This window comes from Salmo salar, chromosome ssa11 (genome assembly GCF_905237065.1).
Source record: "Salmo salar chromosome ssa11, Ssal_v3.1, whole genome shotgun sequence".
In the NCBI taxonomy this organism is placed as follows: domain Eukaryota; kingdom Metazoa; phylum Chordata; class Actinopteri; order Salmoniformes; family Salmonidae; genus Salmo; species Salmo salar.
Genome location: NC_059452.1, coordinates 39414967 through 39434826, shown reverse-complemented (window position 1 = coordinate 39434826; position 19860 = coordinate 39414967). Strand labels below are relative to the sequence as shown.

At 41.9% G+C, this 19860-nt stretch overlaps 1 protein-coding gene across 5 annotated transcripts in view; it reads left to right on the top strand.

Annotated features, from left to right (window-relative positions):
- The window catches only part of LOC106587660 (casein kinase I), a 50374-nt gene that overhangs the window by 18494 nt on the left and 12020 nt on the right, over nt 1-19860 (top strand). For 4 of the 5 annotated variants that reach the window (XM_045689533.1, XM_045689532.1, XM_045689531.1 and 1 more), the window contains exons 4-10: nt 2553-2622; nt 16320-16471; nt 16825-17059; nt 17451-17536; nt 17622-17706; nt 17936-18084; nt 18185-18292. In XM_045689533.1, the coding sequence (XP_045545489.1) occupies nt 2553-2622; nt 16320-16471; nt 16825-17059; nt 17451-17536; nt 17622-17706; nt 17936-18084; nt 18185-18292 (885 nt within the window). The remainder of the gene's footprint in view (nt 1-2552; nt 2623-16319; nt 16472-16824; nt 17060-17450; nt 17537-17621; nt 17707-17935; nt 18085-18184; nt 18293-19860) is intronic. The other variant, XM_045689534.1, reaches the window with a different exon arrangement.

The window sequence follows — 19860 nt, the reverse complement described above, 5'->3', positions numbered from 1 at the left end:
TCTCCTGTAAAAAATAAACTGAGCTGAACAAAAATATAAACACGTGTTGGTTTCATGAGCTGAAATAAAAGATTATGGAACATTTCCATACACAGAAAAAGCTTATTTCTCAATTTGTTGCACATATTTATTTACATCCCGTTTAGTGAGCATTTCTCCTTTGCCAAGATAATCCATCCACCTGACAGGTGTGGCATATCAAGAAGCTTCTTCACATGCTGCATCGTCTGAGACCAACCACCCGGACAGCTGATAAAACTGTGGGTTTGCACAACCGAATAATTTCTGCACAAACTGTCAGAAACCGTCTCGGGGAAGCTCATCTGCGTGCTCAGTCAGGGTCTTGACCTGGCTGTAGTTCGGCGTCGTAACCAACTTCGGTGGGCAAATGCTTAGCTATGATGAACACTGGCACGCTGGAGAGGTGTGCTCTTCACAGATGAATCCTGGTTTCGACTGTACAGGGCAGATGCCAGACAGCGTGTATAACAGTGCCCAATGGTAGCAGCGGGGTTATGGTATGGGCAGGCATAAGCTGCGAACAACGAACACAGTTAGCGGTGACCCAAAGGCCTGATGTAGGCTACACGCATAATCTGTCACTCATCAATAATTGAGCAAAGGCCTAGTGAGGCACGCATGCGACCAGGCTCGCTTTTACACTCCCAGAGGACACGTCGCCTGAAAAACATCAGACTGCCTTTGAAGCAGAAGACTGTTTTTTAGTTGTTGACAGTCAACATGGTGAGCCCTGGCAGTCATTTCTCTGGAGGACGGGTCTAGAGGAGTTTGGGGGCTGTCGTATGAGGCACTTGACAGCAGCACTGCTCTGTATGCTTAGAATCGGGGCAGAACGAATGCATATCAATTGTAGGCTACTGAAGTCTTTGTTTACAAACTAAGATTTCTGAGGATTGATACTGAAAGGGAAATTAGACTTGTCCTTTTTTATGTGGAAGTGACTAGGCCTAATTGTCAGCATGCCATCCTGCATCCCACTGCTGGCTTGCCTCTGAAGCTAAACAGGTTGCCCCTAGTAAGTCCCTGGATGGGAGACCAGATGCTGTTGGAAGTGGTGTTGGAGGGCCCTTTGGTCTTATGATCGAATCCCAATTCTCCAGGGCAGTGAAGGGGACATTGCCCTGCATAGGGTGCCGTCTTCCTGATGTGATATTAAACAGATGTCCTGACTCTCTGTGGTCATTAAAAATCCCATGGCACTTATCCCAGGTGTTAACCTCTGTGTCCTTGCTAAATTCCCAACCTGCCCCATTTCCATCATGGCCACCAAATCATCCACCTCATTCCTAATTGGCATGTATCATGCTTCACCGCTCCACAATGCTAGCTGATGTGTGGTGAGCATTCTGGCACAAAATGGTTGTTTCCTCATTACTATGTAAAGCGCTTTTAATATCTCAGTTGGTAGAAAGATACTACATAAATCCAGTCCATTATTATTTAATCATGGTCGAAACCATAGATTTTGGGCTCCCGAGTGTCACAGCGGTACGCTCGCGCATCTAACGTGGTTAGCATGTAACGCAGAATTCTCTGTTTTTCACCTAATTGTTTTATTTTTATTATAAAACACAAATATATTACTACATTTTTGTAAACCCTATTGTAATTTCTGCTGTCATCAGACAAATTTTGTGCTTCAGTTGCAATTCTCCTCTCGGTGAGAATTCACACGTACGGGCATTCTATCAGCCGACAGCGCTCTGACTGATGTGTAGCTACTTTTCTCAGGTACTATTCTCCATGTAGCCTACTTTTCTCTGGTAAAATGCAAGATTAACTTCAAGCAAAACATTAGGAAATGTAGCTGGCTGCATTCTTTCTGTAATAAACATTAGAAATTTGATGGCCATGCATTGTTTTTTGCACACCAAAAAAAGTTGCTTATTCATTGTAAGCTCATTTACTTGTGTGGCTGCCAGCCAAATAGTGTTGTGCTTCTGTTGTCATCTGATGAAAATGAAGCTATTTTCTGCCAAATGTGTTGCATTCATGTATTTTTGGTGAAGGAAAACTATAGTTGCACTCCCCGGACCACTTTATTTATATTGAAAGACAAAACACTTGACTTTCAATATAAAACCCAGGTGAAATGATTTAAACATATTTTTTGAAAATGCAGATTTCTGAGCTCTTAACGCGACCCCTGTAAAGGATACCTGCTAACATGTATTGAAGTTAATATTCCTAATGCTCTTCATACATCACAAGCTAAGCTGGGATATGTGTGGAACGATGGTTGCCTGGCAGGACTGTTCTGGACAAGCAGATAAATAGTAGCTGGTGGAAATGCCAGCTTAGGTGTGCCTCTAAAAGCTGTGGCACGGGAAATGACTCATGCCATTCTAATAGCTCTCCAGACGGCTATAAATTGCTGTACTACCAAAAAATATGAAGCTCGCAAAAGTCTCATTCCAATTTAAGTCAGCAATTTGAACCCAAATGCTGAGGGGGGGAAACTGCTAGTCAGTAAAAGTGTATTTCCCCCCCATATTGTTAATTGAAGTGCTTTGTTGTACCCTGTCGCGCAGGAACCCGTCAAGTCGAGGGCACCACAGTTACATTTGGAGTACCGGTTCTACAAAACATTAGGCAGTACAGGTAAGGTCACGCTCTGGATTATCTTCATTCCTGTTCCCTGGTGTTCTTGTGTTGCTGCATGACAATCACGCAACTGTTTTTGGTTGATTTAACAAAAAGATTACCGCATTTCCACAATAAGTGATTACTCCCTCTAGATGACAACGATAAGCTTTGACATTCATTTAGAGAATATTTCAGCTTCATTTCATGCAAGGGACTAGTTTGACCTGTAAATTGGTTGGACGTCTCGACTATAAATGATTAAAATCCGTTGTGGTTGGTGTCATCAGCCGAGACTATGATCTTAACCTAGTTGAAAGGTGCACACGCCTGCAATGGGAGTTTGGGCTTGTAGGACACATGAAGCACAAGAGACAATATTTGCAAGACGGGCACTAAGGGAAAGGGGGATACCTAGTCAGTTTTAGAACGGAATGCCTTCAACTGAAATGTGTCTTCCACATTTAACCCAGCCCCTCTGAATCAAAGAGGTGTGGGGGGCTGTCTTTATCGACTGCCTTGCTCAGGGGCAGAACGACAGATTTTTACCTTGTCAGCTCGGGGATTCGATCCAGCAACCTTTCGCTTACTGGCCCAATGCTCTAACCACTAGGCTACCACTATACCTCATATGTTGGTTTTGACACTAGGATGTTGGTTTACCAGGGAGGGAGAATCCACAACAGGAAGGAAAGGCTATCTCCATATTTCTCGCCCATACAACTTGAAGCCCCCCACCACCAGGTGCAGCAGAAAGCAACTTCCTTTCCCCAGTGCTGATAAGACTCCTCTGGCCTAATGTTCCTGGGAACAACTGCCCTGATTGTTTGTGTGTGTGTTCTCTGGGGAGGAAGATAAGTGACCGTGGATGCATGGCTACGACAAGCCCTCTCCTTTGTCTGTGTGAGCCGCCGGTGGTGTTTGATCTCTGCATTTGCATCCCCCCCATACAGGAAGTGCTGTCATTCGCCAACACCTAGCAGAGATGTGACCCTTTACAGTTTACAGGTGTCAAGTTTAAATGCAAGCCGTGCTAGCTACGGGTCATTGCTAAGCACTACCTCAATGTTTAGAGAGAAAGTGTGCGATGCTGTGGACGAATTTTAGCTCTCAGTTCTGGTTGCTACCATGGAGGCCTTTTCTGTGTGACGCCTCATATTTTACACCCGTAAAAAAGGGGGGGGGGAGGAGGACACCTGAGACCTGTTAATACAACAAAATCTGGAATTGTATGAATTGCTTGTTTTTGTCTAAAGGTCTCCAACTAACAAGTTCTGCATTCAGATAACATGATTTAAAAAAAAATTAAAAAGTGTGTTTTTTTATTAAGCAAATAGGCCTAAACGATTTGGACATCAGACAAAAAAAGAATTTCCACATAGTCATTGGTGCCTGTCTTGATGCTTATGTTTCACACTGCTTGAATCAACTTCAGAAGAGGAGGAATTTGAGTTTGTTCAAACTTGCCTAAACATTTAAAAGATGCTCGCTGCTGTTGCATTTCTGTGTAGAACAGTTACTAGTTAATGCTGTACAGCCCATGGCAGAAATGGTATCCCCAAAGGTTCACGCAGGTTTCACATACAGGCACACAATTCCCCAAATAATACCTCCATCCCCACCCAGACATCCAGGAGGTTGAAAAAGTGACTCCATTTCTCATCAAATAGTATTCATGACACCTCTTCAACTGTCCGTGACTCCATTTCCCTCAACCCCCCCCCTTACACCAGCCACTGTCAGGAATCTTGTGGAGAACATTAGATTAAGGGAAACACTAGCTTTTTCCCCTCCCTGAGTATCTGAGGAAATGGGTGGAAACCCACACGCTGAGATACAAAATAATTGAAGGGATCTTTTAATAGCTGCTCTAAGAAGCTCCTATTAAACCATGGTGAAAACAGTGCTTTTTCATTGGTGTTTTTTGGTTTGTTGGGAAAGCAGTAAAGCTCTACCGAAGGTCATTTTTCCAGAAATGGAGATAGGATATGTCCTTGTCAGACTCACGCCAGCCAACTCTGGAGCAGACTAGACAACATCAGACTAGACAACATCAGACTAGACAACATCAGACTAGACAACATCAGACTAGACAACATCAGACTAGACAACATCAATTGCAACTGAGGAGTAGGTTGCTCTTTGTTTCATCATCAGGTGTTTTAAGATTAGGCTTCAAAGCTGAAGCACATCAGTTTTTAATAATACAGAAATACTTCCTATTGGACTTCCATTATCTTTCAAGTACAGAACCACTTCCTATTGGACTTCCATTATCTTTCAAGTACAGAACAACTTCCTATTGGACTTCCATTGTCCTTCAAGAGATGTACAACCAGTTTGTTCTCCAATTCTTACGTCTGGGTTGGAATGTGAAGTTATGTCTTGTTCTTTTGCACAGGTCACAGCTCTCTGAAGGCACTGCCTAGTGCCTTTGCCATACAGAGTAGACCGGTTGGTGTGAGTATTGTCTAGTCCAGGGGTGAGAAATAATTTTGGCTCAAGGGCCCCATTGGGATTTCCAAATTCGAATAATATTTATTTCGTCAAAAGCAGTTTGCGGACCAGAAAAAGGGAAGTTCCGTAATTTCCGGACTATTAAGCGCACCTAAATATAAGCCGCACCCACTGAATTAAAAATATATATTATTTTGAACATAAATAAGCCGCACATGTCTATAAGCCGCAGGTGCCTACCGGTACATTGAAACAAATTAACTTTACACAGGCTTTAACGAAACACGGCTTGCAACAAAAATAAATAGGCTTTACCGAAACACGGCTTGTAACAAAAATAAATAGGCTTTAACGAAACACGGCTTAAAATAAAAAATTTGCAGTAAGCTTTAGTTGTCTTTTTGCACTGAGTCAATTCCTCACGCTGCTGTTTCCAACGTCTTATCATCGACTCATTAAGACCAAGCTCCCGTGCAGCAGCTCTATTTCCTTTTCCAACAGCCAGATCAATCACCTTCAACTTGAAAGCTGCATCATATGCATTTCTCCGTGTCTTTGCCATGATGAGGGTGACAAAATGACTACGTAATCAGAATGATGGGAAGTTTTAGAGCGCTCGATTTAATCTAAACAGTAAACTAAAAGTTGTTTGACCTTAACCCGTTCAGCAATTTCATTGGTCTAATGAAAGCTTCATGCCACAAAAAACTGACACGTCACAGAATGTGTTTTTTTGGAGAAAAAAATAAAATTGAAAGTGGGAAAAATCCATGTATTAGCCGCGTCATTGTTTAAGCCACAAGGTTCAAAGCCTGGGAAAAAAGTTGCGGCTTATAGTCCGGAATTTACGGTTATTTGAAAGCGTACAGGTCCATTATTTCTACATACTTTCGATCTAGTTTTAGACGATCAAGAGTGGCCTGATGTTTATTTATTACCCAAAATAATCAGTCCCCCACCCCCCAAAAAAATAACTCCCGCAGGCCAGATTGAATGGGATCTGGACTGCATGGCCATATGTTGCCCACCCTTGGGGTAGTCCAACAAAGAGCATGCCGCGTCTACTGTCACGCTCGCAGACGTAAAGAGTGGAAAAAGCCAACCATGCGGAAACTCATTCATTATTTAGTGGGACTGCCTGTCTAAGCACTAACTTACCTCATATTACATTTTAGTCATTTAGCAGACGCCCTTATCCAGAGCGACTTACAATTAGTGCATTCATCCTGAGATCGCTTGGTGGGACAACATATTGCAATCGTAGTACATTTTTCCCTTTATCAGCAAAGTCTGTGCTAGTGGGGAAAAGACAAATTCCGCTTTTTATCTTTTCTTTTTTCTACCTCCAACCCAGGCTTTTTGTGTATGTGGAAATGTTATATGCTTTAAATGCCATGTCACACTCATTTCGGCTTTTCATCCAGCGTGCCAAGTAAAGGCCCTGGCAGATGCCACGCCCAGGCCCAGCACTGTACCACTACACCAGCTCTCTGGTCACCACTACAGCCTCTGAATTGGCTGTCTGGTCACCACTAAAGTCTCTGATTGGATCAGGCCAGGAGACACCTATTCCATAAACCAAACGGCCTATCATCTGAATGTGACTCAGCAGAAAAGTTAAATGAAATTTAAACAGAGCTGAATTTGTTCAATAAAATGTTCCCCGTTTGTCCCTACTGACTTCAATAAGTCTAGGGATTTATGGGAGAACGAGCTAACTAGTATAGCTCTGCATACGTCTCAACATGCACTTGCACATTTAGATCCCGACTCCCCTCAGGATCATTATTGAGAGCAGATGTTGGCTCTAGATGTGAGGGATAACCAGATGGATTAATGATTCAACCACATCTAATTGAGATGAATGGAAGCATCCTGTTTGGTGGAAAGCTGCTGTTCTTCTTAAAGAAAGAGAGCAGCTTAATCTCTGCCCTTTCAGATTGGGGCTGTGTGCGGTCGTTGTTGTATAGAAGACTAAATCCCTTAGCATATCTTGCTGTGAGGTCCTTCACAGTGACATGGTACACCTAATGTTTCTGGGTGGATGGTTCTAAAGGTAGTAAGAAGAGGATCAAGACTTGCCACTGAGATGTACAGCAAAAGCTACTCTCTACACACCCAGTCCATGTCACTTGGTGCTGAGCAAGGAGAAATTGTAGGCGAAAAGCACCCCGATTCTATTTGACTTGTCCAAACAAACTCAAACACAATATTATCCAAAGTTTTGTCAAGTAAATGTTTGCTTGGGAGCATTTGTAGCGTGGGAGGGTTGGGCTACTCATTTTTCATTTCCAGAAATAACCATGACGTGTTCCTCCTATGGCTTTCAGCATGACTGCCTCTTAGCTGCAGCCTCCAACCGACCTAGTCTTACAAGCACCGCTGCTCCCAGAGAAGAGATGAGAGGAGAGACCTCCCCCGTCCTCTCATGTGTTTATTGAAAGAACTTTGTTCCAGAGCAACATTATCTGTAGCCCTTTTCCCCATACACCGGTATAGATGAATCAGTCACATGACTGGTCTGTAGGTGTGTCATACACCGGTATAGATGGATCAGTCATATGACTGGTCTGTAGGCGTGTCATACACCGGTATAGATGGATCAGTCATATGACTGGTCTGTAGGTGTGTCATACACCGGTATAGATGGATCAGTCACATGACTGGTCTGTAGGTGTGTCATACACCGGCATAGATGGATCAGTCATATGACTGGTCTGTAGGCGTGTCATACACCGGTATAGATGGATCAGACATATGACTGGTCTGTAGGCGTGTCATACACCGGTATAGATGGATCAGTCATATGACTGGTCTGTAGGCGTGTCATACACCGGTATAGATGGATCAGTCACATGACTGGTCTGTAGGTGTGTCATACACCGGCATAGATGGATCAGTCATATGACTGGTCTGTAGGCGTGTCATACACCGGTATAGATGGATCAGTCATATGACTGGTCTGTAGGCGTGTCATACACCGGTATAGATGGATCAGTCATATGACTGGTCTGTAGGTGTGTTCCCCATACACCGGTATAGATGGATCAGTCACATGACTGGTCTGTAGGCATGTCATACACCGGCATAGATGGATCAGTCATATGACTGGTCTGTAGGCGTGTCATACACCGGTATAGATGGATCAGTCATATGACTGGTCTGTAGGCGTTTCATACACCGGTATAGATGGATCAGTCATATGACTGGTCTGTAGGCGTGTCATACACCGGCATAGATGGATCAGTCATATGACTGGTCTGTAGGCGTGTCATACACCGGTATAGATGGATCAGTCATATGACTGGTCTGTAGGTGTGTCATACACCGGTATAGATGGATCAGTCACATGACTGGTCTGTAGGCGTGACATACACCGGTATAGATGGATCAGTCATATGACTGGTCTGTAGGCGTGTCATACACCGGTATAGATGGATCAGTCATATGACTGGTCTGTAGCCCTTTTCCCCATACACCGGTATAGATGGATCAGTCATATGACTGGTCTGTAGGCGTGTCATACACCGGCATAGATGGATCAGTCATATGACTGGTCTGTAGGCATGACATACACAGGTATAGATGGATCAGTCATATGACTGGTCTGTAGGTGTGTCATACACCGGCATAGATGGATCAGTCACATGACTGGTCTGTAGGCATGACATACACCGGTATAGATGGATCAGTCATATGACAACTCTGTAGGCGTGTCTGCAGGCACTCAATGGTGCTCTAGGGCTGACTGGCTGGGACAGGTTGACAGGGACAGGTTGCTGTTAAATTGGCTTTTGCTCTGCACATCTTCCTCTCGCTCGTTCACCACAGGACCTAAACACGGGACCGTTTCTACGGTGATTCTCAAAATACTGAATGTTTTAGTTATACTTAATATGTGCCCTTAATATAATATCTTCCTTTGTCTCAAAGAAGTACCAGCTTCAACTTAATATTTAATTGTGAGGGTAAGGGTTGCAATGAAGTGCTCTCCCCAGCCCCGGGGGAAAAAGAAAGAAAAGGTAATACAATCGTATATCAACGATGTTTGGACAGGTGGATGGCTGGATGTGTCCAGATATTGCCCAACACTATTGAGGGTTGAGGATCTTTCTCTTCCATGGACTTAATAAATATTGACTGTAATAACACACAACGCTGCTTGATATAGGCCTACGACAGCTTCACAGTATGAAGTTCTTTTCTCTCTGGGAGTTCAGTAAGTTTGGAAATTCCCCTGCATATCAGAAAATCCCTGTGGGCATGTCTGGACTTGTTTCGGAGAGAACAAGAGTTTCCTTGTCAGCTATTGGTGGTTGGCATTTTCCAGGCTACCCAAACTCTTTTCTCCGGCCAAACGCTACGACACGCCCACGGACATTAGTTGCTTCTCCGCAATGAGTCTGGATCTAAGCACCTCCCCAATGATTTCTAGAATGCAAACACATTCTAACCGTTTGGATTGGTCTCTAAACCGATGGGTTGGACCAGAGCCAGAACACACGTGGGTAAAACAGCGTTTTGAGAATGTCACTGGCTTTGATACTCTGATTTGGTTTGAAATCATCTAATGGCTGATGACTGTTTTGTACAACACCCCTCATTTTGACATCCCCCACAAACAACTTTAATGATAGCAATCTCAGACTGTAGCGAACAAAGAGCAGTGGAAAAATTCAGTTTGAGTCGTCAGGCAAGGTTGGCATATGGTAGTAGTTTTTAAAATGGTGCAACAGTTGATACATTTTTATTTGGTTTGTAAAACATCTCAATACCATGAGTAGAGAACAGGAGCACCTTGTTCAGAATTATAAGCACAGTGCTGCAGTGTTAGGAGAATATCTGATGTGCACAATGGCTTGAAAGTGGATACTAATGGTTCATCAAAGCGCTCTCCCGCCAGCCAATCCTTCCCATAAATTCGTGTTTTATTGCCGTAAGGCCCAGGCTGCTCAGTCATCTGTCCAGGATGGATGAAGTCTGCTTCCGCTGCAGTAATGACTTGTTTGGCCACCTGTGTCGCTCGTATTTTAGGCCTGACAAACTAGATTTGGTGAGGTAAACCTGTCCTTTATGGTCTCCCTGATTATGATATGTCATTGACAGAACTGAACATCAGTCTACAGCAGGATCAAAATGTCCCAGTTAGCTAAATCTACTCCACCATGCATCTTCTGCCCCTTGGCAGTGAAATGGGAGGTCCTGTTTGAAGCCTCTTATTAGCCCTTGTTCACAGCTCATCCCCATGGTGCCACTTGGTTTTTCACTCCTGTCTTGGCTCCCCGCGAGCACCCGAGATGTCAATGCCTACTCCTGTTTCAGAATTGGCAACCTACAAAACAGGCTAATTGGCCCCCGACACAGCACAAAATAGAACCTGTTCCAGCTGTTTTTTCCCCCCTAGTGTACAGTTACTTCAGAAAATATTCACACCCCTTGACTTTTTCCACATTTTGTTCTGTTACAAAGTGGGTTAAAAATTGGTTTAATTGTCAATTTTTGTCAACGATCTACCAAAAGTAGTCAGTCAAAGTGTTTTTTTTTTTTCTAACATTAGAAATAAAGTACTGAAAAATCAAACACTATCTTGATTCGTTAAGTATTCAACCCCCTGTGTCAATACATTAGAATCACCTTTGGCAGTGATTACAGCAGTGAGTCTTTCAGGGAAAGTCTCTAAGAGCTTTCCACACCTCCAGTCATGTTTGTGCCTGTGAGATTTAGTCTTAGTAGAAGCATTGTCTTCTCTTCTCTAGCAGTTGAAATGCAAACAGAAAAACAACCTAGCTTGTGAATAAAACAACATAATTAGCCAAGAAACACAAGGACAAAGTCTCACTTCAGCAGACATCCGGTTTATGCCTGTGCGCAGCTCTTCACGTGCGCATAGCCGCCAGCCAGGCAGTGTTGCTGCGCAAGATGGAATAGGCTATATAGGATTCATAGTACTTTGACTTTGTGCGATTAATTTGCCAGCTATGATCCAAAACAGCAGAAATACTTTGAAAACAGCTGCTGCAGCTTTTATTTGACTGTAAATGTGATAGTTAAGTACGATTTTTATTGACAAATGCGAGTGAAATGCTCGCACTGTGGAGCCCTGACCACCCGCCAACGTGTCTGGTGAAATAGACATCTTACCCGCCAATGTCAAGATCTACCCGCAGGTAGCGGGTGTTCATTTTAGGCCCCGTTGGTTGTTGATCATTACTAGACAACAGGTCTTGCCATACATTTTCAAACAGATTGAAGTCTTCACAGTCTTCTTGGTAAGCAACTCCAATGTAGATTTGGCCTAGTGTTTTACTTTATTGGCCTGCTGAAAGGTGAATTTATCTCCCAGTGTCTGGTGGAAAGCAAACTGAACCAGGTTTTCCTCTAGGACTTTGCCTGTGCTTAGCTCCATTCAGTTTATTTTTTATCCTGAAACTCCCCAGTCCTTAACATTTAGAAGCGTACCCATAACATGATGCAGACACCACTATGCTTGAAAATATGAGGAGTGGTGCACAGTAATGTATTGGATTTGCCCCAAACATATCACTTTGATTCAGGACATAAAGTTAATTGCCCTGCCACATTCTTTGCAGTATTACTTTAGTGCCTTGTTGCAAACAGGATGCATTTTTTTTTAAATATTTTTGATTCTGTACAGGCTTCCTTTTCACTCAATTAGGTTAGTATTGTGGATATTGATGATCCATACTCAGTTTTCTCCTATCACAGCCATTAATAAACTCTAACTGTTTAAAGTCACCATTGGCCTCAGTGATATCCCTGAGCGGTTTCCTTCCTCTTCGGCAGCTGACTTAGGAAGGATCTCTGTATCTTTGTAGTGACTGGGTGTGTTGATACACCATCCGAAGTGTAATTAATAACTTCACCATGCTCAAAGGGATATTCGATGTCTTCTTTTTTTATTTGACCCATCTGCCCTTTGCGAGGCATTGGAAAACCTCCCTGGTCTTTGTGGTTGAATCTGTGTTTGAAATTCACTGCTCAACTGAGGGACCTTACAGATAATTGTATGTGTGGGGTACATAGATGAGGTAGTCATTCAAAGATCATGTTAAATGCTATTGTTGCACACAGCGAGTCCTTTCAACTTATGTGACTTGTTAAGCACATTTTTACTCCTGAACTTATTTAGGCTCGCCATAAAGGGGTTGAATACTAATTGACTCAAGATATTTCAGCTTTTCATTTTTAATTAATTTGTATAAAATGAAATGTTCATTCCACTTTCATAATATGGGTTATTGTGTGTAGGTGAGTGATAAAAAAAATCTAAATTTTTAAATTCAGGCTGTAACACAAGCAAATGAGGCAAAAGTAAAGGGGTGTGACTACTTTCTGAAGGCGCTGTAGATGCTAGCTGATAAAACTCACTCATTCTGTCAGATTTCTTCTTTCCCTGTGTCATTGGATCTTGTCATCGTTATCTAATTTACCAATCAGGGGTTGGCAGTGATTGTGCTGGTTCTTAAAAGTTCACTTTCTCAGGTATTTTGAATTCAGGTGACCAATCTCTACTGGGGGTTAGCCATGAATAATGAACAAATCATTATACAGTATCAGATTGAACTGGATGGGAAAGCATTTTACATTTTTTTGTTGCTTGAAGTTTGGTTGTATGGTTTTTGTTTTGAATTGTTTGACTGGATTGTTTTGTCTGTTGTGTAGAGGTCACCGTCTGGGCAGCAATAGCCTACTTCCCAATATTATGATTTGACTCGTGACTGGGAAATGTTTGTCATCTGTTAAAATGGAGAACACTGCCAACATTGAATGTCAGACATTCTCATTCAACCATTGAATTTTGAGAATTTTCACCTCTACAGCTTTTAGAGATTTAGAAAATACTTGTGTTGATTTGAAAAATGTTGCCTATGCAATATTTAACTGAGTCAATTGAATGCTTTGTATTTTCGTTAAGAGTTTGAGTTCTTCACAGAATCAACTCACAGCCTACACATTAACTCCTTTGTGACTTTTACCAGTGTCGATGCTCAATACCAGTGGTGTAAAATAATTTAAAGTACTGCTTAAGTAGTTTTTGGGCTATCTGTACTGTGCTTTACTATTTAGATTTTAGATTTTTTTTTTTACTGTTAATCCACTACATTCCTAAAGAAAAGAATGTACTTTTTACTCCATACATTTTCCCTGACGCCCAAAAGTACTCGTAACATTTCGAATGCTTAGCAGGACAGGAAAATGGTCCAATTCAAACACTTATCAAGAGAACATCCCTACTGCCTCGGAGCAGGCGGACTCACTAAACCAAAATTACTTCTGGCTATCTGTAAAAAAAGAAAGAAAATGTAATTGTGCCATCTGGTTTGCTTATTATAACTAATGGGAAATGATTTCAACTTTTACTTTTGATACTTCAGTATATTTTAGCAATTACATTTACTTTTGATACTTACGTATATTTAAAACCAAATACTTTTACTCGTATAGTATTTTGCTGGGTGACTTTCACTTTTTTAATTGAGTTATTAACTATAAAGGTATCTTTTACTCAAGTATGACAACTGGGTACCTTTTCCACCAGTGCTGAATACATCGCTCCTCACACTGGCCATACACAACCTAAAGATGTGTTCATCACACAACCTTTAGAAAGTCAACATATGAGCCCTCTACAACAGGGGTTCCCAAATGTTTTTCACTCGGGCCCCTCCTTCCAGCATTGGAACATCCCACGTCTATTTCTATTGGCACAAGCACTGTTCATGACACACATTGTTCACACACCTCTTGTTGGCGGAGAGAACATTTAGCAGGTTTAAAGCTTATTTCCTGCAATTTTACACGTTGCCATTCTGCCTAATGTGTATTCATGTGTTAGAGTGACTCAAACATTACAACAAAATCTTGGGGGTAACAGAAAAATGTTACCTGACATGGGCTAGTTGATCTGCAGATTTCTTACATGTTTTAAATATCTCTCTGAGGAATGCAATGACTGACATGTCAAGAGGAAAACTGATTATGCACTACCCAATTTCTAAATTGAACCTTTTTGCGTTCTACTATTACAACTTTCAAGAGTAAGTTGAAAGCATAACTGAGTTATTTCAAACACAGTTTGGGAACCACCTCACTACAAAACCTACTGCCTAGTATATACTGTATTAGGTTCAGTACCTTTATATACAGGTGTATAATCTTAATTTGAGCCAGTTTGCTAAAGCAGGCAAATTATCCTGCAGCAATGGGAAGTGTGGATTATTAATATTATAGAATTATTAATGGACATTTTTGTAGTGGTTGATATGTTTTTCGTAAGGGAAAATCAAGTCTGAAATTTCAAAGTGGAAATTACAAACTTTAGAAGCCTTTTTAACCTCTCTGGGGTATGTGGGACGCTAGCGTCCCACCTGCGGGACACACTATTCAACAGCCAGTGAAATAGTAAGGCGGCTAATTCAAATTTCTCAAACATACAACTATTATATCCCATTTTAAAGATGCACTTCTAGTTAATCCAACCACATTTTCCGACTTCAAAAAGGCTTTACGGCAAAAGCATAACATTAGATTATGTTAGGATAGTGCCTAGAAAAGAAAAACCACACAGCCATTTTCCAAGCAAGGAGAGGCGTCACAAAAACCAGAAATACAGCTAAAATTAATCACTAACCTTTGATCTTCATCAGATGGCACTCATAGGACTTCATGTTACACAATACATGTATGTTTTTGCTCGATAAAGTTCATATTTGTATCCAAAAAAAAACATTTTACATTGGCGTGTAATGTTCAGAAATGTTTTGCCTCCCAATACTTCCGGTGAATGACACCGAAATACTCATCATAAACGTTAATAAAATATTCAACAGTTATTCAAAGAATTATAGATACACTTCTCCTTAATGCAACCGCTGTGTCAGATTTCAAAAAAGCTTTACGGCGAAAGCTAATTTTGTAATAATCTGAGTACAGCGCTCAGATATCAAAACAAGCCATACAGATACCCGCCATTTTGGAGTCAACACAAATGACAAAAATTACATTATAATTATTAATTTACCTTTGATCTTCATCGGAATGCACTCCCAGGAATCCCAGTTCCAGAATAAATGTTAGTTTTGTTCGATAAAGTCCATTTATGTCCAAATACTTTCTTTTTGTTCACGCGTTTAGTCCACTACTACGATGTATAGCATCAATCTTTAGGATGTTTTTATCATAAATCTTCAGTAATATTCCAACTGGACAATTCCAATGTCTTCAAAAAAGAAAAGGAACACAGCTAACTCTCACGTGAGTGCGCACCACTGAGCTCATGTCAGTCGTCTACTTCCAGGAGCTCTTATTCTCTCCCTATTCACAGTAGAAGCATGAAACAACGTTCTAAAGACTTGACATCTAGTGGAAGCCTTAGGTAGTGCAAAATGAACCCAAAGTCACTGTATAGGCAATCACTTGAAAAACCACAAACCTCAAATCCAACCAGGAAGTGTGGAAATCTTTCTTAGGTTTTTGCCTGCCATATGAGTTCTGTTATACTCAGACATCATTCAAACAGTTTTAGAAACTTCAGAGTGTTTTCTATCCAAATCTACTGATAATATGCATATCCTACCTTCTGAGCCTGAGTAGCAGGCAGTTTACTACGGGCACGCCTTTCATCCGGACGTCAAAATACTGCCCCCTACCCTAGAGAAGTTACACATCAAATACACTAGACATTGTAAATCTCCTACATTGTGGGAAAGTTCTCATGCAACAGAGTCATCAAATTTAAGATCCTACATCTGTAGCCTACATAGAGCATTAGTCTCAACACACTGCAGTCAGTTGACCCTGTTAGAACAGTGCCATCCATCTCTGCAGGCTGTTTGGGTTTAGACTACTCCTTTTCCTCTGGTTAGTGCATACCTGGCAGGCATCGGTCTCTGAACTCTGAACCTCCGTGTCAGTGCTACTCCTCCCATCTGGCTGATCTGAGATCCATGATGACTGTGGCTGCCCTGGGTTCAACCTCTCATCATTGTCAGGCGAGGTAGAAATAACATGCAAGGCTTTCCCCCTACAAGGCCACTCTACAGCGCCTCTCATTCCCAGGACTTCAATGCTGCTTTTAGTGCGTGGGTCCACAGGAGTGTAACACAATTCAAATGGTCTATTGAAAACTGGTCAGACCGACCTACATGTGGTTTACTATGTCAGCGGGCAACAAGGCAATAACTAGAAGCTGCCTTTGTATTGTTTTAATAGTCCTCTTCTCCCGCGGTCTCTTTCAGCGGAAGGCCTGCCCCAGGTGTTCTACTTTGGGCCCTGTGGGAAGTATAATGCCATGGTTCTAGAGCTGCTGGGCCCCAGTTTAGAAGACCTCTTTGACCTTTGTGACAGGACCTTCTCACTAAAGACTGTATTAATGATTGCCATTCAGCTGGTGAGTTCCCAACATCAAATAATGCTATATTTACAAGATGTGTTCAAACTGGTCTACAATTCAAAGGTTGAGGTCAATTTCATGTAAATTGGACAATTTAGGAGAACTTAAAATGTGGTAATTTAAATGTTTTTTCCCAATTCATGATTTGGAAAGGGGCTTTTTTTTAAATCATGAATTCATCCCTGGAAAATAATTGGATAATAATTTACCCCAATCCTGCTGAGATCAGATTTTTTTTTGGTCGAGTTTCTGTTTCCTGATTGATTAACTTATTGGTCTAGTCTGTGTGTACCCATGCAGAGTTCAGTAGGCCACTCTGTTACTGACTGTCCTGTGACTTTCCTATTCAGATCTCCCGGATGGAGTATGTGCACTCTAAAAACCTCATCTACAGAGACGTAAAGCCTGAAAACTTTCTCATCGGACGCGGAGGATGCAAAAAAGACCACATTATCCACATCATTGACTTTGGCCTGGCCAAAGAGTACATCGACCCTGAAACCAAAAAACACATCCCGTACCGGGAGCACAAGAGCTTAACCGGGACGGCCCGATACATGTCCATCAACACACATTTGGGAAAAGGTATGTCTGGTTTGCCAAGAATTTCGAAGGGATGATTTACATAAATGTTAGACACTGCTTTGTCAGCATGCTAGTGTTGTGAAACTTGGTTATGAGGTGTTTACTTTTCGATAAATCATGTCTGCTTGGATTTGGCCAGTGAGTAGGCAACATTTCTTTGTCAAGAGCTTTTTTTTTTCTTTTTTTTTTTCATATAAGGTTGGCAAGGTTGCAAATACTAAGTATAACTTAGCCAGGATTTATGAGTGACTAGGGCCCTTGGACTGTTATCACAAAAAGGGAGGCAGCTTCCCAGAAAAAGGTTGGGGTTAAATCAAGTTAAGGAAATTCTAATCATGGCTCACTGCGTTTTCTTCCTTTTGAAGTGACTCTCACTGGTTTTTGTTAATAGAACAAAGTCGTCGAGACGACCTGGAAGCCTTGGGTCACATGTTCATGTACTTCCTCCGTGGGAGTCTACCGTGGCAAGGACTAAAGGTATGTCAGCAGGTCCTCTGAGATTTCCCACTTGTGCTGTGTTTGTAGCAACGTACAGATGTTAAACTTTGTGGTTCTTTCACAGGCTGATACACTGAAAGAACGATACCAGAAGATCGGAGACACGAAAAGAAACACTCCCGTTGAGGTTCTCTGTGAGAGCTTCCCAGGTACAGCCTGACCATTTCTCTCATCCAAATCTAAAGTTGTTTTCAATGCAACATGTTCTGTATTTTTTTTTTTAATACAATTTGATGATGGTAATTTAGCTAGTTGTAGGCCAGAGTGCTTTTGGAGCCCCATGACTATGCTTCAGGATGTTGTATTGTTCCTCACATTACACAATGGTGCAGATGACTCATTCAAATCTACATCTACATTGGGTGTTTGCTGTTACAGAGGAGATGGCCACCTATTTGCGTTATGTAAGACGGTTGGATTTCTTTGAAAAGCCTGACTACGAATACCTGAGGACCCTGTTTACAGAGCTGTTTGAACGGAAAGGATACACCTTCGATTACACCTACGACTGGGTCGGCAGGCAGATAGTATGTATCTCCACTCACTGACTAATATTGGGGGGGAACATAGAGCAGGCCTAAGTATTTTAGCTACAATTTAACACTGGTTTACTGTTGTACCGCATAGCCAACACCAGTGGGGACTGTCAACATGGACTCTGGGGCATCTGCCATCACGAGAGAGAGCCACCCGCACAGAGACCGGCCCTCGCAGCACCAACCCATGAGGAATCAGGTAAGCTGGACCTCCACTTTCCCAGAGCTGCCAGTTCAACTGGCTCTGGAGACCCCTGATCCACACTGATGATTTGACAAGGGAGTGCCCTAACCACAGTATTTTTCAATTAAGGCGCAAGCACCATAACGGCTGCTACGTTACCCCTTTAGTTACTATGCACCTAGCCTCTGGAATAGCCTGCCGGAGAACCTGAGGGGGACCGAAACTGTGGACATATTTTAAAGGGATCTTAAAACACATTTAACTGCTTTTCCTTAGGGTACTTTTTAGTCTTTCAGTTTTTTTTACCCTCTGTTGTAAATATTTCATTTGTACTATTTTTTTTCTGTAAAGCGCATTGCATCCATGTCTATATAAATAAAGCTTGATTTGATTAGAGTAACTTACATCCTCCAACACTGAACCCTCCTCCTCCTCACTGAAGAGCAAGTTTTAGAATCCCAATCTCCCTTGGGTGTGGTGGAACAACAGCAGCTCCAGGCCGTAACCCACTGAGTCAGACTCATCATTCTTACTCTGTTAAATAAACAATGGTGGTTGGATCCCACAGCTGCAGCCAACTGCAACGCTTATTATGCATGCAAGACTGGGGGGCTTGTTTGACGCACATAATGGCAAAGATGCATGTGTATAAATCTCCTGGCATTTAACGGAACATTAAAGGTATATCTGGGATTGAACTTTTTTGTATTTCCTGGTTCAAAATGTTATGTATAATTGTGTTCCTTACGAAATTAAGTTTAATGCTAACTTTATTTGCCAGTGCACAGTGGCTTTGAACCCTTTGACAAGCATTTGATTCATAAGGGACTACCTTTAACCTTTTGCACATGCCACCTCTGCATGCATTCTTCAACACTGGCCAAATACCAGAGAGGGCAATCAGGCTTTGAGGAAGTTAACCATCACCTCACCACAGTCACATCACAATGGGAAATCGCAGTCTGAACCTAGCTCACACGCTGAATGTTGCTAGTTGATATGCAGACACTTCTATCGTTCTTACTGTTAAATAAACTGCCAAAAGAGACGTACAGTGGCAAGAAAAAGTATGTGAACCCTTTGGAATTACCTGTATTTCGCCATAAATTGGTCATACAATTTGATCTGATCTTCATCTAAGTCACAACAATAGACAAACGCAGTATGCTTAAACTAATAACAAAGAATTATACGTTTTCATGTCTATTGAACACACCGTATAAACATTCACAGTGCAGGGTGGGAAAAGTATGTGAACCCTTGGATTTAATAACTGGTTGACCCTCCTTTGGCAGCAATAACCTCAACCGAAGTTTTCTGTAGTTGCAGATCAGACCTGCACAACGGTCAGGAGTAATTTTGGACCATTCCTCTTAACAAAACTGTTTCAGATCAGCAATATTCTTGGGTTGACTGGTGTGAACTGCTTTTTTTAAGGTCATGCCACATCATCTCAAATCGGGTTGAGGTCAGGACTCTGACTGAGCCACTCCAGAAGGCATATTTTCTTCTGTTGACGCCATGCTGTTAAATTACTTCTGTGTTTTTTGTAGTTGTCCTGTTGCATCACCCAACTTCTGTTG